At 44.5% G+C, this 27,522-nt stretch overlaps 1 protein-coding gene across 3 annotated transcripts in view; it reads left to right on the forward strand.

The window, feature by feature from the left end:
* Positions 1-27,522, forward strand: part of LOC146829717 (G protein-coupled receptor 143-like) — a 205,957-nt gene that overhangs the window by 74,853 nt on the left and 103,582 nt on the right. For all 3 annotated transcript variants that reach the window (XR_014962042.1, XM_085606715.1, XM_085606714.1), the window contains exon 5: positions 6,370-6,462. Coding sequence is in view for 2 of the 3 variants with exons in the window: in XM_085606715.1 (XP_085462841.1) it covers positions 6,370-6,462 (93 nt within the window). In the remaining variant the exon portion in view is untranslated. The remainder of the gene's footprint in view (positions 1-6,369; positions 6,463-27,522) is intronic.

A 27,522-nucleotide genomic window follows, 5' to 3' on the forward strand; every position in this document is an offset into this window, starting at 1 on the left:
TTAATAAGGTTGATTAGTTATTTCCACATCACTCCAATCCATTAATACGATTATAATTAATTATTTAATCTAATTAAGAAAACAACATGCAAAATGGGGTGTGTATACAAAATTTTGCATAACCCGCTCCAGCAGGTACACCTGGAGTGTTTGTAGTTTCACCATCGAGGGGTACACCTGGAGTGATTGTAGGTTCACCCTCGAGGGGTACACCTGGAGTGATTGTAGGTTCATCATCGAGGGGTACACCTGGAAGTGGCTGGAGCACCTGCTATATATGCAATGACGTGGGATGTTGAGTTGGATTAACTATACCCTTACTTTGAATTATTCTAGCTGTACAATTCTTTCACAAGCACAGCCACCATTATATTGGACTATTAACTAGTTAGGTTGTTTTATGACCCTTTCAGATTTGGAATTTCACAAACCAGCCTATTGGTACAAAATCCAATACTGATTGCAAATTGCAGCAAGTTTTTGCGACCAATAAAATGAAGCATCTGGCCAACAGTTACTGAATACTTCTGAACCCCAAATCATGAAGACTATATAATGTGCAGCACCTCTCAGCACCCACTTCACCTTGAAGGGCGAGTGTCCGTGAATGTTGAAACCCCTTGACGTGGCGTCACAGTGCACGTGGGCTCTGCTGGATTTAGTAATCTGTCCCATTTTGGGATGTCGATTGCAGATTAATTTGTATTTAGTTGAGGGAACCTCGTGAGAGTTATATATAATGGCTGTTGCTCCTTTGACTTAGCATTGTTCTGTGGGAGACAGATATTTCAATCTGGTTTTTTTCATAGGTTTCTTTATGCTAATTCCTTTGATAGTCAGTGCCTTTTCTCTTCTAAGCCTTTTAGTGCTTGAATGGCTCTTGGCCTACCAAACTCATTTGCAGAAAGATTTCCGAATTAATTATAAATTCATTTGATATGTGATTTCTATAGTTTGGTTGTCAACTTTGTTGTAAAGATAGCACTAATTCCCCTCCTGAAATACATCTGGACACCGCCCCTTCTCCTCGCCTGGAAATCTTCCGAAAGGCGCGTTTGGCCTCATTCTGAGATCCTGGACATATCGCGCAAGCTTTCTACGCTTCATTTTTCTTAATTGGCAAAATTGGAAGCACCTTGAAGTAGCCTGGTTCTGTGTACGCGCTATATAAAAACATTATGCGTCTGATTTCATAGACTGTAACGGCGGGGTTTATTTAATGATATTGATTATAGAAAGTGGTCAGCAAGATCTGTGGCTTATCCCCTGCTCATGAGTTTTTTCCTCACACTGTTAATCTTAGCAGTCGGGGTTGCCACTGTCGTCTTGCATATGAGCCCAGTTCACCCCTCTCATACTCTAAGTGGTTACCTCTTACCCTGGGCTTGAATGGCGTCCCACCTCCCTTGACCCGGAGGACCTGGGTGGATCTAGCACCTTCTATCTGGAAAGAAGGACCATTTGTATTGCAGGGTGTTGCCTTGTAGCCAGTCTCCCTCTGCTCTTCCCTTGTACGTGCCTGGAAAGAGGCGGGATCTCTGGTAAACGAAGGCGCTGCCTCGTCGCCAGTCTCTCTCCGCTCTTCCCTTGTACGTGCCTGGAAAGAGGCGGGATCTCTGGTAAAGGAGGGCGCTGCCTCGTAGCCAGTCTCCCTCTGCTCTTCCCTAGTACGTGCCTGGAAAGAGGCGGGATCTCTGGTAAAGGAGGGCGCTGCCTCGTAGCCAGTCTTTCTCCGCTCTTCCCTTGTATTTGTCTGGAAGAGGCGGGATCTCTGGTAAACGAAGGCGCTGCCTCGTCGCCAGTCTCCCTCTGCTCTTCCCTAGTACGTGCCTGGAAAGAGGCGGGATCTCTGGTAAAGGAGGGCGCTGCCTCGTAGCCAGTCTTTCTCCGCTCTTCCCTTGTATTTGTCTGGAAGAGGCGGGATCTCTGGTAAAAGAGGGCGCTGCCTCATCGCCAGTCTCCCTCTGCTCTTCCCTTGTACGTGCCTGGAAAGAGGCGGGATCTCTGGTAATGGAGGGCGCTGCCTCATCGCCAGTCTCCCTCCGCTCGTCCATTGTGTGTGCCTGGAAAGAGGCGGTGTTAGACCTGTCAGCCCTTTGGGTGGTCCTTCCTCATCATTATTTATTTTGTACCACTTTTGCCTCAAACCCTGTTATAATTTTTCCTTTTTGGGAACCACCAGACTTGTTAGTGTTGATGCAGGGTCAGGGAGCCATTTTCCCTACCCCTGGAACTTCTGTCTGAGGGCCTTAGACACAAAATGGTGGCCATCCATTGTCACCTGTGACATAACCAGAACCTTCTGGAACATTCTAGAATCCTGTGATAGTGGGAGGCAGTTTAGAATGTTGGGAGGCCATCTCAGAGTGGCAGTTGGCAACTGACTGGAGAAGAGAGAGGACAGAGATAGAAGGAGGTCGGAGTAAGGCAGCAGAGGTGGAAACCAGTGCTTGGAGTGGGGTCCAGAAACCCACCCTTGATGCTAGTCTCTACTGTCCAAGACCAGCCTAAAGCCCTGTGTGGGACCAAGACCAGAAGAACCATCTTAAGGAACTGAACATTTGGAACAGGCCTTAAAGAGGAAGACCAGCAAGCTCCTGACCTGTTCAGCAGTGTCCTCCTGGAGTCCTGACGTCGAGAAGCCTGGAGACCTGGGGCCTGAGGTAAAGAAGCGGCGCTGACAGAAAGCAGACGTCGTACCCGGAGCCGTCAGAGGTCGAGTGAGGGTGCCGACGGAGGTCGTGGAGAGGCACCGGAGGTCGAGTAGGGAGTCACTGGAGGTCGAGTGAGGGCGCCGACGGAGGTCGTGGAGAGGCGCCGGAGGTCGAGTAGGGAGTCACCTGAGGTCGAGGTGAGGCGTCGACGGGGGAGTGAAGTCCGCCCAGCGGAGTCGCCGGAAACTGAGGTGAAGCGCGCCGGAGGTCGGGAGTGGAGATCGCACTCCGGAGACACCCGGAAGCGGGGAGACCGTGTCCCTGCGACACCGGAAGGCGACATCGAGTCGAGACCGCCCGGCGACATCGAGTCGAGACCGCCCAGCGACATCGAGTCGAGACCGCCCAGCGACATCGAGTCGAGACCGCCCAGCGACATCGAGTCGAGGCCGCCCAGCGACATCGATCCGGAGCCGCCTCACGGCGTCGACACGGCGCCGAGCGGAGCCGATCGTCGAGGAAGGGACAGTAAGTGGTAGAGGGGGCGTCTGAGGCCCCGTGGAGCCCTAAAGACCATCCTAGGGGTTAGAGGGGTGTTAGGACCAGCCTGGGAGTGCCAGGGGTGAACTGAGACTGGTACAGTGACCTCCATAAAGGGCTGTGTAGTTTGAAGGGCCAGATCTTTAGGTTACCCTTGTTCTGCCTCCGCTTAAGCCCCAGCCTTGACCAATCTAGGTGGGACACCCCCATGCCATCCAAATGTCCACAAGCTGTGTATGGGCAAAGTGACCTCATGAAAGTGATCTGATCTGTAATTGTCATTGATTGCTTTACCTTATTTATTGAAGGTGCTTTATTTATTGTCTTCCACTAATTTATTCTTGCACTGTATTTATTGTCTGGCTATATTTATTTGCCGTCTGTATTTATTGCACCCTATTTATTCTTTGCTTAATGATGACCTGAACCTATTTATTGAAATTCCGAAGTAGCATTGTTTATTTGACCTGCTCTTTTGAAGGAAAATCCTATTGTATTGTATTTATGAAGTGAAGCCTGCAACTAAGAGAAAATAAGATAAAGACATTTATATTTTCATCTTGTCTCTCATAATTTTTACGGTGTAGTGTCGTTTTTGGAACGGATGAACGCATGGTTATTGTGAGGGTGTGACGTACGCTTAACACGGTGCCTGACCCCCAACCGCTCGAGCCAAGCTACCACTGTGCTGGGAACCTGGTGACTGCTAACCCGGTTGCCCGGTTTCCAACAGGCGGGATCTCTGGTAAAGGAGGGCGCTGCCTCATCGCCAGTCTCTCTCCTCTCTTCCCTTGTATTTGTCTGGAAGAGGTGGGATCTCTGGTAAAGGAGGGCGCTGCCTCATCGCCAGTCTCTCTCCTCTCTTCCCTTGTACGTGCCTGGAGGAGGTGGGGATCTCTGGTAAAGGAGGGCGCTGCCTCACAGACAGTCCCCCTCCACTTGTTCATGTCTGGAAAAGGCAGGGTCTCTGGTAAAGGAGGGGGACTGCCTCAGAGCCAGTCCCCCTCCGCTCTTCCCTTGTACGTTCCTGGAAGAGGCGGGATCTCTGTGAGGCAGTGCCCTCCTTTACCAGACAGTCCCCCTCCGCTCTTCCCTTGTACTTGTCTGGAAGAGGTGGGATCTCTGGTAAAGGAGGGCGCTGCCTCATCGCCAGTCTCTCTCCTCTCTTCCCTTGTACGTGCCTGGAGGAGGTGGGGATCTCTGGTAAAGGAGGGCGCTGCCTCACAGACAGTCCCCCTCCACTTGTTCATGCCTGGAAAAGGCAGGATCTCTGGTAAAGGAGGGCGCTGCCTCAGAGCCAGTCCCCCTCCGCTCTTCCCTTGTACGTTCCTGGAAGAGGCGGGATCTCTGTGAGGCAGTGCCCTCCTTTACCAGACAGTCCCCCTCCGCTCTTCCCTTGTACTTGTCTGGAAGAGGTGGGATCTCTGGTAAAGGAGGGCGCTGCCTCATCGCCAGTCTCTCTCCTCTCTTCCCTTGTACGTGCTTGGAGGAGGTGGGGATCTCTGGTAAAGGAGGGCGCTGCCTCACAGACAGTCCCCTCCGCTCTTACCTTGTACTTGTCTTTAAGAGGCGGGATCTGTGGTAAAGGAGGGCGCTGCCTCACTGACAGTACCCCTCTGCTCTTCTCTTGGACATGCCTGGAGTAGGCGGGGTCTCTGGTCAAGGTGGGCGCTGCCTCATGAAAAGTCTCCATATTCACTGATAAAAATGTGGCCATTCTAATTGGTGTAAGAACTTTGATACATTTTTTTTCTTCTTTTCCCAAGTTTTTTTATTAGATTTTCCTAGATTAGATTTTATTAAAAATAACAAAAAAAAGAGAAAAAGCACCTCAAACTGAAATGGCTAGCCTCACAGTACCAAGGGCTGCATCCGACAGATTATAGAACAGAATGGCACAAAATCTGTCACTTAGGTTGTTCCTTCAACCACACTGCCATACTACCAATGGTAAAGGACCACACCAACACTTTGAATGTGCCAATCTTGTACCTGTACCCCCATTGTCCCCTGCACGTCACCAGGAGCCAACTCTTTGAATCTCATGCACCAGTCCATATTGCATTCCCATTACCTTACTGTCAAGACCAAGGTACCTGAAAGTATCTGACTATGTCACACCTTGCTGCCTTTAACTCCACATTACATAAGAGGAGTGTGTATTCGTCTAATGTTTCCTTGCCCCAAATACCCAATGCCACCAGCTGTAGTGTATGTTCCACGGACACCTCCACTATCTGTGCACGGTCCCCCAATAATGTGCATAGGGGCATCTGCGTTCTGGCACATTCTTGCCCCTCCCTTTCCAATATTGTCCCTGCTCTCATGTGCCTCCACCCCCTACAAAATCCCAGCTCCTGTCCCCTTCTCCCCACCAACAGTCCATGACTTTCTCAGAGTTGTGATGTTTCCCTGCTCTAGAGATTATTCCCGCTCCCTGAAATCTGCCTGTTCTCCCTTCCCAGATAGTGAGTTTGCTCTCTCCTTCTGGAACAGTTTCTTGTCAAAAATAAACACAGCTTTCTTGTTTTGGGATGCTACACCTGAGTGCGCTCTCTTGTTGATCGTGACCGCTTAGCCTCCCACTAAGGGCCGCTCTCCCAACCACAGAGGTCCTGTTCTGATATTTCTCCACCTGGAGCTTGGCTCTCGAGGTGCCCTACTTTCACCTTCTCGCATTACACAAAACAGCCAATAGCAAGAGATGTGAGAGCAATACGTCTCTCGGCATAGCGACAGGCGACTCTGTGTATAATGTAAAGAACTGGTAATAGGACTTGCAGAGAGCAGTGTTATCAAACCAGACCTAAAAATTAAGTCTTTTTAAAGTTTTCTTTTTACATATCTGTTGTTTGATTTACATGACCATTATTTTGGCAGTTCAGTTCTTTCTTTGGCTCTTCCTCTGACCCCTGGCCTCATCCTGGCTACAAGGCATAGAACTTAAGTTGTAAATACTGTGCCTAGTGGCTTAATGGTCATCGCAGTTATACTGCCACTGAGCATCCTGTCAGAATCCCTGTGTCATAAATAAAACCCTCCGGGTCTTTTTGCTGCTTTTTGGGTGTAAGGTAAGAGGTATGCTGCCACCTGCCCAAGGATAGGAGAACCCTTACATCAGTATGAAAGATTGAGTTAATTATCTGTGAAGTCACCTTTGTCCACCTATTTACAGATCTGCCAATCTCTACTTCCTGCTCTCATTGGGGATCTCCAGCCTAGTGTGCTTCCAGGGAATTTTGCTGATGTCTCTCCCTTCTGACTCCAGGTGAGATAACTTGTGTGTAATATGATGTAGGAGGAGTGGAATTAGCCTTTGATACAAGTCAGGTGTGAAACTTAGCAACAACCCTTTGATGGCAAAAAATGCATTTTTGTCTTTCAAAGATTTGTTCTCTCTGCGGGTCATGTACATTGAGGGTTATTACTACCACAACGGAGCAGTGGGAAGATCTCCATGTTCTGGAGGTTTTAACACCTTCTAGAATTCTAACGATAATTCTCTTGACTGCATCTGGTTAGTGAATGAGGTGTGGTCACCGTGCTAAAGAAGCACCAGAGGAGGTACAGAAGGTCCATAGCACCATGTAGTAATGTCATCCTCCTCCTGGTTCATAGCCTCTCACAGCCCGGATAATCCAGTGCTGTGCAATATTGTAACACTTCTGTGCGAGCACGTGATTCAGGTCTCTGGCACAACTGTGATGAAACCTGGTGTGTAATCTGCGTGAATGATATAATGAGTTGTGATATTGTCTAACATGTATGAGTGCGCTTTCGATGTGCCCTACAGTTTACTTCAATTTGAGACAGGCGGTAGCATGAGGGTGCCAGCTCCTGGTGGGGGGTGTCTGTATGTTGTGACTTGGGAACAAGAGTAAAAATCCTACTTCATGCACACACGAGGGTCACTCATTACAAATGACAACTATATCACAAACGACATTGATGTGTGCCGTTAACCTGTATTTATTTCTAGAAACTTTCCTTTCCTGACGCGGCTGTCATTCTATGAATATTCACAGGCAAATCTTGCAGCGCTGGGGCCAAATAGGGCATAAAGGGTGGGGAGGTTGTGGGATGGATGCAGTTTATTGCAACCAACTGGCCCCCGTGCTTGAGGGGGTGAAGTAGCCCCCAAGTGCTTCCTAATCAGAGAAAATCACTGGCTCGGGCTCGAACAAGTTCTGTAAGTGAAGCAAAGGCTTTTAGAAACAGTTATGCTGATGCCACTAGAAGAGTGCAAGGGCACACGTGCCATGTCTCCTCTCATTTCGTATGTATTGGCACTGACATAGGGCAGACCTCTCTGGGAAGCATCGGTGCATGATACTTAGTTCAATAGGAGCATGATTCCAGATTCTCAGTTTAAGTAGAGTCATTATTCTGTAGTTTAACTGGAGCTCGATTAAAGACTCTCTAGTTTCACAGGAGCAAGATTCTATTGTAGGAGATTAGGATCTGCTTCACATGGGTAACCCCACTTTGGAAGCTAGAGTCTCTAGTTAAACTGAAGCAAGATTCAAGATTTGTAGTTTAAGGGAAGCTAGAGTCTCTAGTTAAACTGAAGCATGGTTCAAGATTTGTAGTTTAAGGGAAGATGGATTCTCTAGTTTAACAGGACCATGACTCTAGACTCAGAAGTGTAATGGAAGCTAGAGTCTCTAGTTAAACTGAAGAATCATTCAAGATTTGTAGTTTAATGGAAGATAGATTCTCTAGTTTAACAGGACCATGACTCTAGACTCAGAAGTGTAATGGAAGCTAGATTCTATAGTTTAATAGGAGCATGATTCCAGATTCTGGAGTTTATTGGATGCTAGATTCTCTAATTAAATGGAAGCTGGATTAAATATTCTCTATTTTTAGGAGGACCAAGATTCTCTAGTTCAATTGGAGTCAATATCCAGCTGATTAACGGAACCATGGTTCAAGATTCTTTAGAGTAATGTAAGCATGATTAAAAATTCTCTAGTTTAACAGGATTCAAGATTCCCTTCTTTAACGAGAGCCAAGGTTCTTTAATTTAAGAAGGGCTGATTCAGCATTCTTTAGTTTCATGGGAGCAGGAGTCCAGATTCTCTACGTAGTAATGCAAGGCAAGAAGAGATCCCTTCACATTCATCTTGGTGGACAAGAGGAGTCGGGAGGTTCCTTTATAACAGTGGAGAGGACTTCCCTTGAAAAGATGCGTTTTCAGCTCCTTTCTATGGAAATATTTCATTGTTAGCATTTTACATAAACATCATAAAAAATGGACAGCATTACCAGTTGGAACTTGAAATTGAAAGCATGCCACAAATAAGTCAAGATTGATGGCACATGTCAAATAATACAATTAGACATTCTTTCCCTTCCCGCTCATTTATAACACAGGACATAAAATTCTAGACCTGTGGCTAACACAAGAGCTCTGTTGAAGAGCACGTGACTGCGAAGAAGAGAGATAACACGTCGATGACATCTATACAGCTTCCAGCTCACGCAAGCACTACATCAGTGTTGAATAAGCACTGTGGTTCTCTCCTAATCTCTAATATAAGTGCTCCAGCGGAAAAGGGCAAATTTACATATCCTCCCTATGTCACAGACTCGTCATTAGATTTACTCATTCATACTTTCATTCATTGGTGGGGCTCATAACACCAACACTCACACGTCTCACTCGAATCTGTACACAGGAGGAAAAGAAGCGCTGGACATGTGGGGGTACCTTGTTACTTATCGGGAGTAATTCCTTTACATTATATACATCTGTACCTATAGAATCCTAACTTTAACATCAAGGCACTCCACCACTTGGTCAATGGACCAATTAGTTGGACTGGTTGATGGTGATTTAGAACCAGCTAAAACACAATTAAAGCTTCGGAAACATTTGGTTAACTTTCAATACCTTATTAAAGAATCACAAACTCACTTCTTATTAATCCAATTTTAGTTAATCTAATTTAGTTCACTCTGCATTATCATATTCAGGATTACAGTTCAAATAATTCATCTATTTAAGAGACCTCTAATCTTTTGATCTTTAACATACAATTTTACATAACATTTATATTTACCGAATTTTGAACATTGGCGACCTTCCGATCACCCTGAATATTATTCCAGTCTCTGCGACAATCTCCAGAAGAACCAGTCAACCCACAGCACTAATCAAAACCCTTCAGATGGAATCGTCCTCTTGTAATCAGAGAAAACCCAGGTGTAAACCATGAAATCTCCTTCAGCTCGGCGCAGTCCCCACGAATCAACCAAAGAATGAACGAACGACCGAACCCCCTTCTGCCTGATCACAGACTTTTTATACCTTTTTTTCCTCCTTACTTTTAGGTCAATGTGCAACAATTTAGGGGTAGAAAGTGTTCTGATTGGCTAAACCCTTTGCAACTTGCAAGTCTCCCAAATGTTCCCAGGTTTGCCTGTTTCCCATGAGACCGGGCATGACATTTCTCAATTGTATTCTTTATGGTAATTCACAGGCAAAAGTTCCGAAGTAACAACATGCAAGCCTTCTTGTACAGGCCCTTCATTGTCCCCTCGATCATTCGCACCATTCTCCTTTTTGCCAGTCCTCCATGTTCCTGTCCTTGACAAGGAACATCCTGGTTCATGTTGGAGGTCGCTTAGAGATCTCCAGAGCCATGCGATTCTGTGCAGTAGACATCGCGCTCACATGACGGTGGCATCTTCAGAACTCCATCTCAAGTGCTGCGGCCTAGTAGGCCCGAATGCCAACTTAAGCAAAAACAAACATAACAGTAATTAAAATATAGAAATGAAGATTCTAATGTTTAAACCCACGCTAATCCCAATATATATTAGTATTTTCCTAGCTTGTAGCAACATTTAAAGCGATAATACTCACCATTCTGCAGCACAAACCATCACTAAAGCAACATGAATCGTGCAATTCTCTATTTCAGCACATTCTAAGGTTAGTTTGCATACTGCAGTTAATCATTTAATTGTTTGCTATGCAATTCGCATTTTAGTCCCGCGTGAATCTCGTGTTTATTAAGGTGCAAAGGTTGATTAGTCATGCCATTTCACACTAATTAGTACAAGTTAATATTTAGAATGATTACGTAATTAAATTTCATGCAAAATAGAGGAGGTATAGAAAATTTTGCTTTACCTGCTCCATTAATCCCCCCTTTGGTGATTTTTACCATCACCACAAATCCCAATAAAATGTCAAATTTTCCACGGAAATGATTACTCAGTTCCCTTGCATTTGTTACGTTACATCATAGTATTTCCCATCTCATCTTCTCTTTATCTCCTACTTCTCTTTCTCTTATTTCCATCTCCTTTTTTTTTCGCAATCTTTTTATTCTATTTTGTAATTTTCTTCTTTTTATACATACACACCCTAGTCTTATTATCAGTATCAGCATTACCACACAAGTCACTGGTATTAGTATTTTACCTACAAATGAACTACCTAATCTTGTTAATAAACCCTTTATAGTAGAAAAACTTTTACCAAGTTTCTCCCAAACACTTTCAACCTCCAGTGGAACAATTTCTTCATGCAAATCAGTTATATTCTTAATGTATTTCTTTAAATTTTGACTCTCGTCAGGAATATAAGTACAGCAATGTTGTACCTTCAGCATTCCACAGACTCCTCCCTCTTTGGCTAATAGAATATCAAGGGCAAGTCGATTTTGCATAATCATGGCTCTCATGGCAACCATTTCGGTATTTACCATTAAGAACCCTCCAGCTGTGCTTGTTGATAAGCGATCCACAACTGTAGACAATTTTCTAATTTTATGTGCATTCAGAGATATTCCAACGGCTGGTATCAGTGCTCCAAAAATATCCCCTATAATTTCTGACCAACTCTCCCTCCTTCTACGTGTTGTCTACCTATTTCATGCAAACCGTCCTCTCCCCTTCCCACATGAAATATTTTTGGGAAGACCAGGCCTAGGTAGCATGTACCATACCAGTGGTCCGGTAACCTATAATAAGCCTTGTTCCCACAGATGTAATATAGTCCAGGGAATACCAGATCATTTCCTCCTTTAAATCCCCATTCTCCCATGATTTTATATAAATCATGGCATTCACTTGCACATACAAAGTAATTATCATAAGCAGTGTTATCTCTACTGATGCACAATTTCCCTCTCTGAGGCCAATCTAAAGCCATTGCGGGATTTGTTTCTCCCTTTAAATGGTTCTCGTTTTCAGCATCCCAAAATGTTGTTTCCATCTTTTCCCCAGACACTTTCCTTTGCATCTTAATTCTCCTCTCCTCTACCATTTAAGAATGTTTTTTCTTCTTTCCTCAGACTACAAGTAAGATTATTCTTAAACACTTCTTCTAAAGTTAATTCGCTAGTTTCTAAGAAAAATTCACCTAAACTTCTACCAGGAATCACCTTGTTTAGTTCGGGGACTACAGGTATCTGTGAGAAAACATTATCTATATCCGTATAATAATATTCTAATTTCCCTGTTCTATAGAACAAACTTGCTAAGACACTACAAGTTATCCCATATGTCAAAGGAAGGTGATGATAGGTGACAACTTCTGACACCGATGCAGGTAACTGCATACAAACATAGCAATCTCTAACTTCCATAGTCTTTACATATTCGTACAGCAACTTTGAAAAAACATTATTAGAGAAATCATTTATAGACTTACCCTTGTGAAAATCGGTTCTATCTACCAGTTTAGTAACACGAGTATCATAAACCTCTCCTCTATTAGTCCTGTTCTCGATGTGGTTTTCTACCTCTTCAAATGTTACTTTAAAGGAAACCGTTATTGCTTATATGATCCAGACAAGCATTAGTAATCCTGTACAACAAACACACATTTTACACCATCTTCGGAGAAACCCACATGTAGGTTTTCTACCTTCTGTGTTTGCCATTTCGGAAATGATCAGTGTCTTTTGACTTAGCCTCTTTTCAATCACAATTTGTTTTGGGGTTTTTTTCCGTCTAAACCTGAGGCTTCGATTGCCTACTTGGTTCTTTCAGTCACGTGTCTTGTCCGGCGTTTTAATTCTTTGCGTCTTTCTTTGTCATTTCAATCCGTGCATGGATCGTCTTTGTCTCGGTTTTCACAATCTTGGTTCGAACTATTTCAGAGCCTACATTGCTTGACTCTCCGTTACCTGTGGCGTCCTTCATCCCCTGGGTGTGGCGTGGTCTCTGGCAGCCTGCTCCATTCTTGCTGCTGTAGCCTTTACAAGTCCGCCGAGCGGAGACAGACTACACTACCCAGCAGCCTTAGCGGCGGACCCGGATGCCGCCGGACGTTATCTCGCGCCTGGAGGCGCTTAAATACGAACAGTGCCGCTGACAGAGCGGGCGAACTATTTCAGAGCCTACATTGCTTGACTCTCCGTTACCTGTGGCGTCCCTCATCCCCTGGGTGTGGCGTGGTCTCTGGCAGCCTGCTCCATTCTTGCCGCTGTAGCCTTTACAAGTCCGCCGAGCGGAGACGGACTACACTACCCAGCAGCCTTAGCGGCAGACCCGGAAGCCGCCGGACGTTATCTCGCGCCTGGAGGCGCTTAAATACGAACAGTGCCGCTGACAGAGCGGGCGAACTATTTCAGAGCCTACATTGCTTGACTCTCCGTTACCTGTGGCGTCCTTCATCCCCTGGGTGTGGCGTGGTCTCTGGCAGTCTGCTCCATTCTTGCCGCTGTAGCCTTTACAAGTCCGCCGAGCGGAGACGGACTACACTACCCAGCAGCCTTAGCGGCGGACCCAGAAGCCGCCGGACGTTATCTCGCGTCTGGAGGCGCTTAAATACGAACAGTGCCACCGCATCGTGGGTCCGCGCGCGGGTCTGCGCCGGGCGAAGCCCGGGCCGTCTGTGGCCGTCAGGGGCAGACAGAGGCTGGGCTGGGCCACTGACCTAAGCACCTGAGACTGTCAAGTAAGACTTGTGGCATACTCTGACTGATTGTGAGCATTATATGTAGTTATTTGATTTATTGTTACTGTAGCGTATGATATCAAATGGCCGGCAAAGGGAAGCGCACACCGGGAGCTGCATCAGTGACTGGTACTCTTGACCAGTTCATCACAAGAGCTGTTTCCGTTCTTGAGCACGAAATCGCCATTACTGAACGGCGTCTCTCAGTTGAGCCAATGTATGCCAGACGTTCATCTATCGGCGCGCTGGCTCTGGCTAAGTCTCCAACTAGGCCAGTGGGGCACCCTAGTGGCGATCTGCTTCATCATAGAACCCCTGAGGTTAGTCCTACTGTGTTACTGTCCACTGTGAGCGCTCAGGACGCTAACAATCCCTCCGCTTTGGTTATCGAGGGTTCTTCAAGCCCTGAAGTATCTTTCCCATTAACTAGGGCCAGTAACAAAGTAATTAAAGCTCCTAGACCAGCCAATCCCAAGAGGAAGAGAGGTGTGGATGTTCAAGGTCCCAGGCAGAGGAAAATTCCTAAAATTACCAAAAACGTGACCATGTCTGTTGCATCGCCCAATGAGGACTGTACGGTCGTGGGTGAACCCCCTAGTAGTCCCCCTGGTCGGCCGCAAGCCGAGGATATGCTACTCCAGATTGAGCAGGTGGTTCGATCTTTAATGTTGCCCCTTTTGGAAAGAATAAAACTAGTTGGCGAAAAAGTTGACAACTTAGAACAAATAATTCTTGACAACTTTTGCTCGCTAAAAAACGTAGTTAAACTCTCCTCAAAAATCTGCGTTGAACCTAGTTCTATACCCTTAGACAACTCTTTATCTGTTGTTTCTGCCTCTATTGGCCACCCCCCTGTGGCATCTAATGTTAGCTCTGGCCCTGGCTCCTCTAAGCCTAGGGCTAAAAATTGTCAATTAAGGAGGCTGAACGGGCAACTACTATACCCGGGGAAAAACATGCTAAGGTTGATAAGCTAATAAGACCAGCTGAAAATCCTGAGTCCCACAAAAACCCTATAGAATCCTCCCTGGCCTACATCCATCTCCCCCCAGAGTCCCTTCCTTACGTGGCGGTATTAACTGGTGTCCCCGAGTTAAAAAATGTAAAACCCGAATCCTTTGAAGAACTCAAAAACAAAGTGATCTAAATAAGAACACACCTATCCCTTATAATATGGTTGGGAAGATTTTGTTTGTTAGAAGGGTTAGCTGGGTAGGATCAAGATCTAAAGAAATTTCGGGTGACTGTATAATTATTAACTTCAGAGATTGTCGCATAGCGAGTTTTTTATGTGACCATGCCCCTTTTGGGATCCACACGGGGATCCAGGTGCACGACTTGCATTATTTTTATATGCAACCAAATAGCCGTGACGACAGGAGGGGGCAGCTCTGGGAGGGGAGAGGAATGAATCATGGGTCCTTTAATTTGATTCCCAACAGCAATAATGGCACGAGAGACTTGGATGATCTGGATTGACTGGAGTCTAGTCTACCAAGTCTAATTGCTTCTGGGGGTGTCCAGGCAATCGTACATAAGCCCCTGGGCGTTTTAGATGTAATCCACCAGGTCCAGCTCAGTTCTCCTGCCCCTCTTAGGGAAATAATCTCAAACTTGCCTACGCAGACTGTGAGCTCACAAGAAATTACTTCTAGCTTTGTCACTCAGAGTAGGTCATTGGGAGCCAGGACAGGATCACTGATCTCCTGGAATATAGCTGGCCTCAGGGCGAAGTTGGATTCCCCCGTATGGGTCGAATTTATAGGTAACTTTGACGTCTGTATTCCAGGAGACATGGTCTGTCGAGCCCCTGTTCTTGCCAGGTTATTTGAATTTCTATGTCCCAGCATCTAAGGGCCCAAAAGGCCGCCCTATGGGTGGTCTAACCATCTGGGCTCGTCAGGATTTATTTCCCAAGGTCAGTGAGATGTCAACTGGGTCCCCTGATATTCAATCAATTAGGTTGCCTTTGGCCTCTAAGGGGGACCTGGTTATTTATAACCTCTATCATAGAGGAAGCAAGGGGCGTAGGTCGTGAGTGTTGTACACTCTGGATTCCCTTATAGATGCTCATTTGAGCAAGTGGGGTATGATCATTGCGGGCGACTTCAACGCTACGTTTGAACCTCTCTTAGCCCTGGACTCTGAATGGGGACTTGATCCTGAGGAGGACCGCCAGTGGGGTATTCCTGGCTTGGCTCTTGCCCCAATTAAAAGATGGTCCGAGGTTGTAGTCCAGATAAGTTCCCTTTGCTTTGAGCAAGGCCTTAGGGCACTGAATGGTAGAACCTTGGGGGATAAGGTGGGTGCTTACACCTTCGATAATGGCAGCTCTAAAAGCAGGATTGATTACGTCCTTTGCTGTGTGAGTCTTTGGAATTCCATCCTTGATATGGTGGTTGAATCAAGAGTAGAGAGTGCCCATAACCCCATTTGTGTTACTCATCAGTGGTGGGGGGGTACTCCCGCCGTAGTTGAAGCAACAGAATTTATACTTCCAGGAGTTGTGCCCTCTAATGACATGCGTAGGCTTAGGTGGCGGGAGGTGAAGAACAACGACAAGGCCATTGCAACCATTGATGCCGAGCTGGACAGAGTAACCCTGCAATTAGTGGGCGCAATGGCTGCCGAAGAAGGTGTGTCCCAAGTCACCGGGCTCCATGAGTCTTTTTTTGAGGGAATAAGGAGGTACTTTTTAAAACCACTTAAAGGTAAAAAGCTCGCTCCCAAGCGGCTTCGTTGGTATGACGGGGAATGCAGAAAAGCAAGAGCTAACTTAGCTGTAGCTCTCTCTAGTGGTAACAGGACCTGTGTCCAGCAGGCCAGGCAGCTGTATAAAAAATGCCTTGATCAGGCAAAAAAGAACTGGGACGAGCTTTTCTGGCAAGACCTGAAGGGAGCAAGTTATGCCAAAGATTCCAGATTATTCTGGAATATCATTAAATGGAATAGGGGTGGCCTGCCTGACAGTCCTTTAAATCATGTCACCCAAGAAGAGTGGTTTAATTATTTTAAGCCTCAATATGCATGTAGTCTTTTACATAATCCCCCGGTAACAACACCTTACGTCTTCTATTGCAAAGGTTCTTTTAGTCCTAAAGACGTATTAACAGCCTTGGGTTCAGTAGCTACTGGTCGTGCACCAGGATCAGATGGGGTTCCGTCGGATGTCTTCCTCCACAATAGAACTTGCTGGAGCAAGTACATTGTATTAGGGGCCAACGCTGTGGCTGAAGGCGCCCCAGTACCAAAATCCTGGTGGGGGTGCCATTATTATCCCAGTCTTCAAAAAAGGAGACAAGGCACTTCCATCTAACTACAGACCTATTAGTCTGATAGACACAATCCAGAAGATCATTGGGAGGATGGTCATGAATTTAATTCTGGATTGGGTAGAGGACAACGGGATCCTATCCCCGTTTCAAGCTGGTTTCCGTAAATCAATTAGCACAGTTGACCAGGTCTTTCGTTTCATCCAATTACACTGGAAGGTTGTGACTCTGGGGAAAGGCAGTCTCTTTGTTGCTTTTGTAGATCTAAGAGCTGCATTTGACTTAGTTCCCCGTTCACGGCTGTGGCTCGTTCTTGATAAGTTGGGGCTTCCAGCGGAAGTTCTGACCCTGGTTATGAGATTACACGAGCTTAACTTTGCTAAAATCCAGTGGGGAGGTCCTGATGAAGTTACCCCCGAGTTTCCAGTTGAGCGTGGTGTGCGCCAAGGTTGCACCATGGCCCCCACGCTCTTCTCTTTGTATATTAACGGGATTATAGAACGCATGCTTAGTGTTACTACTGACGCTCCAAAGTTGGCAGGGGTAGTTACTCCAATTTTGATGTTTGCGGACGACACTCTTATTGTGTCAAAAACACCGAGTGGTCTGCAAAGAGCCCTGTCTGTCTTTGACGACTTTTGCCTTGCACATGGTCTGGAAGTTAATGTGTCAAAGACCAAACTTATGGTCTTCAAGCCACCTCCTAGCTACAGAGCGAGGAAGTTCTTTATGAATGGCCAGCCACTAGAGGAGGTTAATAATTTTATTTACATAGGTATGCATATAACTAATGATAATAAGTGGAGTAAGCATATCACAATGTCCTCCTTGAAACTCAGACAGATTACTGGGGTTCTACTCAGTGAGTTTAAAACATCTCTCACTAAGCCAATTAAACCAGTGCTTCAAGTTTATGAGGCTAAGGCTTTAAGCTCTGTGTTGTATGGGGCTGAGCTATGGGGTCTTGACGCGTTAACTACTCTAACGACAGTTGAGAATACATTTTTCTGTAGCATTACAGGCCTCCCCCAGAGTACTCCTTTGGTTCCCCTTAGATACGATCTAGGTAGGAAGTCCATCTTGAAACTAGCCAAACTCCGTCCGGTCTTATACTGGCGGAGGTTGTGGACTACCCCGGAACTTTCCTCTTATGCCAGCGGGCTTTTGGATGTTATTAAGTCCGATACATTCCATAAGATCGGCTGGTTGAGGAACCTGCGTGCGTCCCTGACTGATCTGGGTTTGGAGGGGCTGTGGAGCGATCCAACATCTGTTATATTCCCTTCCAAGAGTTCTCTGAGAACAATCTATTGGGAACACATTGATTATCAGACCTGAAGTAAAGTAAATCGTTCTTGGATGACTAGTTGGTATTTGGAGGCGAAAGTTACACCTGCTCTGGAACCCTACTGGGACCTGATCACCAAACCTAGTGACAGGAAACTGTATTTACAGTTGAGAGCTGGTTCTCTACCGCTCAGGTCCCTTACAAGCAGGTGGTCAAGGGCGGGTATGGATACATGCCCTGTTTGTGGTTTGCAAACTGAATCAATCGCCCACTTTTTGTTTGTTTGTCCTGCCTATGTCGTCCCAAGACGAGTCTGGTTGTCGCCATTGTGTAAAGTTTTAGGCACCAGGAGTAGTGCTGTTGCTCTAAGGATTTTACGTACTAATACTTTACCGATTATTTCTATTGCTCTCGCTAAATACCTGGGTTGGGCATGGTATTTAAGGAATAAAGCTGCCACGCATACTTTGTTAGTCATTAACTGAGCTCTTGGTATGCTGGGCAATGGATTCTTTCTTCCTTGTTCCTATACTGTAGTATTTTATATGCTATTTCACCATCTAGTCGTTCGACTTACTGTTTAATGCTTTTTAATTTTTTTTAAAGTATTTATGACTCGATGTATTTTATGGACTTTGCATCTTTTAGTGTGTTTTGTTGTTTGTGTCTTTTATGAAATGCAATTTTCGAATAAAGACTATGATGATGATGGTTCAGAACTTCCTGATCATTCGTCTCTTCTCTGATATCAGATAAGATAACTCTCAGGATTTCCGAATCTTCTTCTTCAACCACTTCCTGTACAGTCACTCCTAGACTTCCTCGGCTGTCTGCTTCCTCTTGTATATTAGGAAGTGCCACATACGTCCACTCTGGTTACTTGTACTTCTGGTTTGGTTTGTTTATTCTCTTTGCTCCTTTCAATTGTGCCTGATCATTGTCTTCTGATTTCTCTTGACTAGACACTTCATTCACTTGTTCAGCATTAGAAGATTTTATTCTCGTTAGTCGGTATCTCAATCTTTTAAGTTTATTAGGCCAGATTTCTTCTCTCGATGGCCTCTTCAACTTTTTCCCCTTCTCTTCTCGCTCTGTTTTCTAAGCTCTTTTCCTCAACGTTCGTCCTCCTTGGCTTTCTTCTTCACTCTCTTCAGATTCCGTATCGGTCTGACTTTTACTTTCTTTGGATTTTATTCTCAGGACCTCAGGTTCACTATCTACGTTTATCCCTCCTCGTGTTTCTTCCACGCAATCTTCCTGCTGACTAACTGTCCCTTTTTCTACCTGGATGTGTGTCATCCCTACTAGGCCTGGGCGATAAATTCCGTTCCGCTTGTGGAATTTGGGTAATTTCGCGTTCCGCGGAGAACGCGAAATTGGGCAAAATTCTACGTTCCGCGACTTTGCGGAATTTTTTGCTTGTTCACGTTCTCAAAATGAGTGTTTGCGAACAAGCAATTCCGCGTGTTCGTGGAATTTCTGCGTGTTCGCGGAGATTTTTTACTGTTTCGCGGAGCTTTGCGTAGCGGGACTACACAAATTCCGGCCACCCCTAGTCACTACACCTCCTCGGGGGTCTTCCGCAATAATCTTACCCTCACTCTCTGTATCCAATTCCTCACCTTCTATTTCTATGATTTCAGGCAGAATTTCTCTTGTACTTGTACATGGTGCTTCTTTATCAAAAATTTATTGTTCAGTTTCTTCAATATTTTCTTTTATCCTTTCTTGTATTCCCACCTGTTCAGTCTCTGATTCGGAGCTTGTATCGGAAATTTCCAGTCGCCTCTTTAGTGGTATATTCTCCTGCTCCACAACTTGGCTCAAATTCGCTTCTCCCGTTCTTGGGTTTTGTCTTGTTCTTGTTTCTTCTGATTCTGACTCAGAACTGGTATCAGACTCTTCCAAATACTCTTCTTCAGGTCTATTGATAGGACCACGGACTCGAAGAGTGTGACTAGCATGAATCCAATTCTTTACCTTGGCACACTTTACAGCAGTCGTTGTGGTCAGAATCACTTGACGTGGTTTCCCCCAGCGTGGAACCAGACAATTTCTCCTTCTATGACTTTGATTCGTACCTAGTCTCCAGGACTCAAGTCATGAGCTGGCTTCTTTTCAAGGGTGGGTGCATCTGGTCCAACCTGATGAAACACAGAATGAACTGTATCAGCCAACGCCTTGCAATAATCCAAAACGAAGTCATCAGATATAGGCAGTAGTTTGTTGACAGGAATGAAATCGTATCTCATGGCTCTACCCATAATAATTTCATGGGGGCTCAGACCAGTGCTCCTATCAGGAATCGACCTAATAGTCCTGAGCACAAGAGGCAAGACATCTGGCCATTTTAGACCTGTGGCCAAACACATTTTTCCCAATCTGTTTTTAATCGTGCCATTCATTTGTTCCACTACTCCAGAAGCCTCTGGGTGATAAGCACAATATAGTTTCTGTTGTACATTCAATGCTTCACAAATCAATTTTATAATTTCATTTTGGAAATGCTTCCCTCTATCTGATTCAATCGTTACTGGGAAACCAAACCTAGTAATGAACTCCCTCAATAGAAGTTTCGCTACAGTAACTCCATCACTCCTTCTGGTCGGGTAAGCCTCCACCCAACGTGAAAACAGACAGACGATTACTAAGACATATCTTAGCCGATTACACGGGGGCATTTCAATGAAATCAATCTGCATTCTGGTGAAAGGACCTCCCTCCCGTCCTATGGTTCCAAAATTCCCCACTGTTTTTCTTCCTGGATTATATTGCTGACATATAAGGCATCTTTGACAAAGGCTTTCAGCTACAAGCCGGAACTTGGCATTATACAAGGTCTGTTTGAAAAGTCTAATCATGGCATCCCTACATATGTGAGCCTGCCCATGATACATCCGTGTCGTGGTAGAGATCATGCTATCAGGCATTACTGGTCTTCCATCACGATAAACCCAAACTCTGTCTACCTCGCGTGGTGCACATCCTGATTTTATCCACTGTTTCTTTTGCTCCTCTCCTGCCTCTTCCTGGAACTGCCTCAACTCGTCCCAGGTACTCACAGTGTTAGTAAAAAGCAAGGGACATGAGTTCATTTCCTTTTCCCGATTCCGATTCAAGGAATTTTGATTCCACGCACAATACTGCGCTATGTCATTCGCAAATTCGTTGCCCACTGTCACGTAGTCTGTACCCTTAGAATGGGCCGCACATTTTATAACTGCAATTTGCTTAGGCAGCTGTATCGCCTCAAGCAATTTTCCAACCACTTTAGCATTTCTGATTGGAGTTCCACTCAACGTCAGGAACCCTCTTTGGGACCAGATCTGTCCAAAATCATGCACCACTCCAAACCCATACTGACTATCCGTAACCACAGTGACTCGTAGGTTCTTTCCCAACTTGCATGCTCGGATCAGTGCAAAATATTCAGCAACTTGAGCAGATTTTACACCTTTCAGGCAAGATGCTTCCATCACAGCCGCTACAGAACATACTGCATATGCAGCACTCAAAATACCCTCTCCAGTTCTCAGACATGACCCATCCACAAACATCACATAGTCACTCTCTTTCAGAGGCACATCTTTTATGTCCGGACGCGGCTTAGTGCAAAAATCAAGCACTTCCAAATAATCATGATCCACGTCATCCTTCACTTCCACATTCACAGCATCAGGTGGCAATGTTGATGGATTTACATTAAGGCACCTCACAAGGCTCACATTTGTAGCACCCAGAATAACCTTCTCATATTTAGTTAGACGAATATGCGTCATAAATTGAGTTCGGCTTCTTGTCAAAAGGATTGCAACATCATGGGGAACAAACACTCTCACAGGATATCCCATCACAATTCCTTCACTCTGCTCCAGACTCTTACAGGGAGCAGCCACTGCTTTCAAGCAACCAGGCAAAGCTACGGCTACAGGATCTAGTACAGCTGAAAAGAATGCAACCGGTCGTCTTTAGTTTTCCATGCCTCTGAACTAATACGGAAAGGGCACACCCATCTCTCTCATTGCAATAGAGCTCAAATTCCTTTTCGTGATCAGGCATTCAAAGAGCTGGTGCTTCACACAAGCTGTCTCTCAGTTGTCTAAAAGCCTTCATCTCCTCTTTATTCAGTTCAAGGGGATCTTTCACATCACTTTTTGTCAAGCGTACCAAAGGTTTCGCAATCAGCGAAAAGTTGCTGATCCACTGGCGACAATATCCCGCCATCCCAAGAAACATTCTCACTTCCCTCTGAGTCATTGGTGCTCTCATTCCTCTTATTATTCTGATCCTGTCTGCAGTCACTTTCCTCAGGCCTTTCTAAATCTTATGACCTAAGTACTGTACTTCCTTCTTACAAAATTGTAATTTTGATGGGAATACCTTGAGTCCTCCATCCGCCAAATGATTCAACAGTGCAACTGTGTCCACCCGCATGCCTCTTGCGTCTTCGATGCCACCAATAGGTCATTGATGTATTGCACAAGCACAGAACTTTCGGGCATCTTCAAATCTTCTAGGGACTTCTTTAGATTCTGATTAAATATTGATGAACTTTATGTATACCCCTGTGGGATACGGCACCATGCCAAAGTACGTTCGCCGAACCGGAACGCAAAAATGTGTTGGCTATCGGGGTGCAATGGGATAGAAAAGAAAGCATGACACAGGTTGATGACTGTGTACCATTCCGCATCATGGGGAATCTGATATAGGATTACCATTACCGAAGGATTTGGTACAATGGGACAGCAGGGAACAACGATTTTATTCACTTTTCTCAAATCTTGCACTATCCTGAAAGTCCCATTTGGTTTCTTTAAACCCATGATCGGAGAATTACATGGACTACTCATTATTTCTCTCAAAATTCCTTGTTCAATCATCTTGTCTATTACAGGTGTTACTCCTGCAATTATTTCTGGTGTCAGTTTATACTGAGGAATATTCGGGTAGTTTACTCCTTTTTTTACAGTTATTTTCACAGGATCTACTCTTTTCATCAATCCCATATCTTCTCCTGTGAAATCCCATACCCCGGGTTTCACTGTTTTCTTCAGTTCTTGAGGCAATTCATCCAGATCAAATACAACAAATGCCTCAGTAGTTTCAGGTTCCAAATTTGCCATTGTCATTCTATACAGTACATCCTCATCAGGAGTTTCAAAAGCTATGCCATCAGGGGTACAGAAAATAGTGCAATTCATTTTGCACAACAAATCTCTCCCTAACAAATTCACGGGGCTATTGTCACATACAACAAATCGATGCATGTCGGTGAATTTCCCTATTTTAACTTTAACTGGTTCAGTAAGATAAGTTTTTATCTGTTTATTTGATACTCCGACTGCTTGGATTGTGTCACCAGAGAGAGGAAGATCTTTAACGTCAGCTGATCTAACAGTTGAACGAGTAGCACCAGTATCCACTTGGAAAGTAATATTTTCATCATTTACCTTTCCGTCCACAAAGGGTCCTGTCTGATCTACCTCTAGAGTTGCGCCAAGTACGCACTCCTCTTCCTCTCCACGGCACCATCAATAACTCTCTTCTGACTCACTCTCATCGCGCTGCAGCCAAAACTGCGAAACAGCACTAGCGTGTGGTAGCTTCGTTACCTGTTCCTCTGTGTAGAATCCTGTCTCATTACTGTATCTCTGAGGATTTACGCCCCGTGGAAAAGGTGGCTTTGGCACCTGACACTGTTGGGTAACAACCTGCTGCTGTCGCGGCGGTTGATAACTCACCTCATTCTACACCTGTGGATTCAATGATGCATTATCACCATTAGCACTTGGGGGCAATTTACACTCTGATTTCCAATACCCTAATTTTCCGCAATTATGACATGGCCATTTCTTTTTTGCTTCCTCTAGGCTGATTTGTCCATTTCCTTTTCCAATATTCGGTGTTTGTCTAGCTTGGCCCATGCCTTTAGCTTGCTCAATCAGCTGGCCTTCTTGTCTCTCCGCTACCTTAACTTGTGCCCACATTGCCTTCTCTTTCAGTTTACGTTGTTTGGCTTCGATTTTATCACTAAAATATTTTCCATGTCGTAACACTTCATCTATCTTTTTATTCTGCCAATCCACTGTATGCTGTTTAATCATTTCGCTTACCTCAGGTCTTAAACCATAGACAAATCGATATACAAAATGACTTAAATCCTTCTCACTTAATTTCTCATCTCCACTGTATTGCTTAAAGGCTAACAGTAACCTTTCATAATAAGCGTGAACAGATTCTTTAACCTCTTGGTGAGTTCTATCAATTTTTACCCAATCAGTTTCTTTTGGCGGCACTTTATTTTTCAAAAAGGTAATTACCTGTTCATAATTCCGCATTACCTCCGGATCAGGGGCTCCCGTCTTAGGATCCCCAGGGTACCCTTGAGTTGGCCAACCTATTGTAATTTTTCATTCTGCCCATAAATCTGCAGGTACAATTATATCAAAAAGACCATTCAGATCTATCCACAACACTTTAGACAGTTTGACAAACCTTTCTACCTGTAGGTACCATTCAACTGTTTTTTCTCTTAACCTTGGAAAATCCATGGTAAATGACAAAATATCCTGCCTAGTCCAGGGAACATGTACATAACCCCCTCCTGGGATCTCCCTCATGGGACATTCAGTTACCACTGGCTCCTTTTCTCTTACCGGAAATGCCGAATAAGCCTAATCTGTCGTATCCTCTCTCTTTCAGAACCATCTACTTTTCCACCTATCTACATCACCCCATTTCCTTAACAAGGCAATCAGTTCTTTAATTTGAGTCAATCTCCCCGCAGTATTCAGATTTTCAATATCCTTTTCAGAAAAATCTACTCTATATGGTGTCTGTAATGCTTATTTTCTCAAAATCAATACCCGTTTCACTCGCTGTCTCTTCCAGTTTCTCATGTAAACTCCTCGCTCTCCAAGTTATACTTTTGCAGAGAAACATTAGCTCCTCGTCCTGGTGTGCTTTTAATTTTTCAGTTGGAAAAGTCCCTACTATTAATTCTTCCAACGTTACCTTTAATTTTGCCACATCTGAAGGTTGAGGTTCTGTATCTTTTCGCTGTAAACTTCTTAACCAATCACTTAATTCTTCAGAAGTGGGACCTACAGGGATTTTTTCACTTCTTATTCTCTCTGTATTTCTCTCTGGGTTTTCTGTTGCAGATTCTGTTGTCACCAGTGTCTTACTTGCTGGACTTTGATTTACAGTCAAATTTTTAGGAGTACAAAAACCTGATGTTCCTGCCATATTTTTCCATGCATTTCCTCCAAATTCATTTCTTTCTGTCTCGATTTGTTTACCGCAATTGTAGGGAACTGTTAAACAATGCTCACTTTCTTTCTGTTTATCAAAGACGGGCATCACCGGCCCTATAGTTACAGGTACGGTCACTGCTTCCATATTCTAGAGTAGTTCTAGCTAGTTCAACTGAATTTTCATTTCCAGTCCTAACAGGCTGTGGCATTTCAGAGTCTCTAAATGGATTAATTTTTCCCAAATCGGGTGGAGTTTGCTCGAGATTTTTATTTAGCATGGTTTCCTTTACTGGCGCACTCGGTGTCAGCAAAGTAGAATTTGGTTGATACGGGGGAGGATTTTTATAAATCATGTCCTCTAGCACTTCATCCTCTGATTCACTCACACCATATTTATAACCTTCTGATCCTGTGTTGTTTCTCTTTTCTGTACACTTTCTGCCAGTTGTCTCTTCAGTATTTCTCAAAGGGAACATCCCATCAGTCATGTTTGCACTCCGCCATCTCCTCATTCTGTCATCATGACTTTCCTGCCCACACTGTCTACCAAACATGTAATTATACCTTCTTCCACTCCGATGCCGTTCCCTTTCATACATCTCTTCTTCCCACTCCGTCAAAGCCTCGAACTGAGTAGGTCTAGGTCTCGGTTCTAACCTCATCATTCTTTCTCTTAAGTTTCTTAATACAGCCAGACTAAGCGAACCACTTTCTGGAAACTCTAGAACTCCATCCTCTTTTGTATACTTTGCCCAATTCTCTAGCCAAATACATGTATGGTACCCATATTTAGCTACCATAAAAGATGCAGGCGATTTCGGTGGAGGAAGCATCTGTCCTTCCCTAGTTACAATCGGCTTATCCCTTTTAAATAGATTTTACATTTTCCCAAACCATGATTTTTTCTCTTTCCCAGGTGGATCGTAGTACATCATTTTTATTTTTACTAGTTCTGAATCACTAGTCTTTTCAAATCACTTCCCTTGCGACTATTCCGTATGCTCTCCAATCCCAGCGCGACTCACACTAACGCACCAATCCGGGGCATCTACGTCACTCGGCAAATTCTCCACTCCTAGCGCGGCTCACACCAACGCACCAATCCGTGAAAGCTTAGTCTCTCTACGGCTGGCCAATCCCAGCGCGGTCTTTCTGACGTCAGCTTTTCTTGCTACTCCTGCTTCTGCTGACCCCTCCTTTACAAAACATTTTCGGCAAACTTTTCTTACGTTTTTAATCAAAATCTGTTAGTAACAACATAAAAACACCACCATTGCCTGTTTCGCTAAACCAAAGAGAGAGTTTTGTTAATTTACACAAGAATTCTGTATTTCCAGTAGGCAGCGCTTACCTCTACCCTACCACAGATGTATTCCGTTTCGCCGATAAAGTAGCACTTCCCTCTAACTTACCCTTCTAACAAGCAAAAAGGCTAACCGTTTCTTTGGGGATAAAACACATGTGGAGACTACAGTGCTCCTGAGAAATAAGGCTAGAGTTTCACGAGAGAACCTGTTGCTATTTCACTCACGCACATTCATACGGAAAATGTCCCTACCGATAACACACGACTATGTTATCAACTCGAAACCAGACAATGCGTTGTGCGACTTCACTTGCCACACATTTCCCCGTCTACATACAGGGCGTCCAGACAATATACTGTGCGACTTCACTTGCCACACATTTCCCCATCTACATACAGGGCAACCAACTTCCTACGTCCCGGAAGTCTTTAAACCAATTGACAACATAAAACGCAATACGACTCAACATAAAGTGTTAAAACATAAATCAATAATCACCAAACCAATGCAGTAAACCCATTACTAATCACCAAACTAGCCAAAAATAACCATTACTCTGCTACCAGAAACACTACTCCAGCGGAAAAGGGCAAATTGACATATCCTCCCTATGTCACAGACTCGTCATCACATTTACTCATTCATACCTTCATTCATTGGTGGGGCCCATAACACCAACACTCACACGTCTCACTCGAATCTGTACACAGGAGGAAAAGAAGCGCTGGACATGTGGGGGTACTTTGTTACCTATTGGGAGTAATTCCTTTACATTATATACATCTGTACCTATAGAATCCTAACTTTGACATCAAGGCACTCCACCACTTGGTCAATGGACCAATTAGTTGGACTGGTTGATGGTGATTTAGAACCAGCTAAAACACAATTAAAGCTTCGGAAACATTCGGTTAACTTTCAATACCTTATTAAAGAATCACAAACTCACTTCTTATTAATCCAATTTTAGTTTATCTAATTTAGTTCACTCTGCATTATCATATTCAGCGTTACAGTTCAACTAAGTCATCTATTTAAGAGACCTCCAATCTTTTGATCTTTAACATAAAATTTTACATAACATTTATATTTACCGAATTTTGAACATTGGCGACCTTCCGACCACCCTGAATATTATTCCAGTCTCTGCGACAATCTCCAGAAGAACCCGTCAACCCACAGCACTAATCAAAACCCTTCAGATGGAATCGTCCTCTTGTAATCAAAGAAAACCCAGGTAAACCAGGAAATCTCCTTCAGCTCGGCGCAGTCCCCACGAATCA

This window comes from Triturus cristatus, chromosome 5_2 (genome assembly GCF_964204655.1).
Source record: "Triturus cristatus chromosome 5_2, aTriCri1.1, whole genome shotgun sequence".
NCBI classification, from domain to species: domain Eukaryota; kingdom Metazoa; phylum Chordata; class Amphibia; order Caudata; family Salamandridae; genus Triturus; species Triturus cristatus.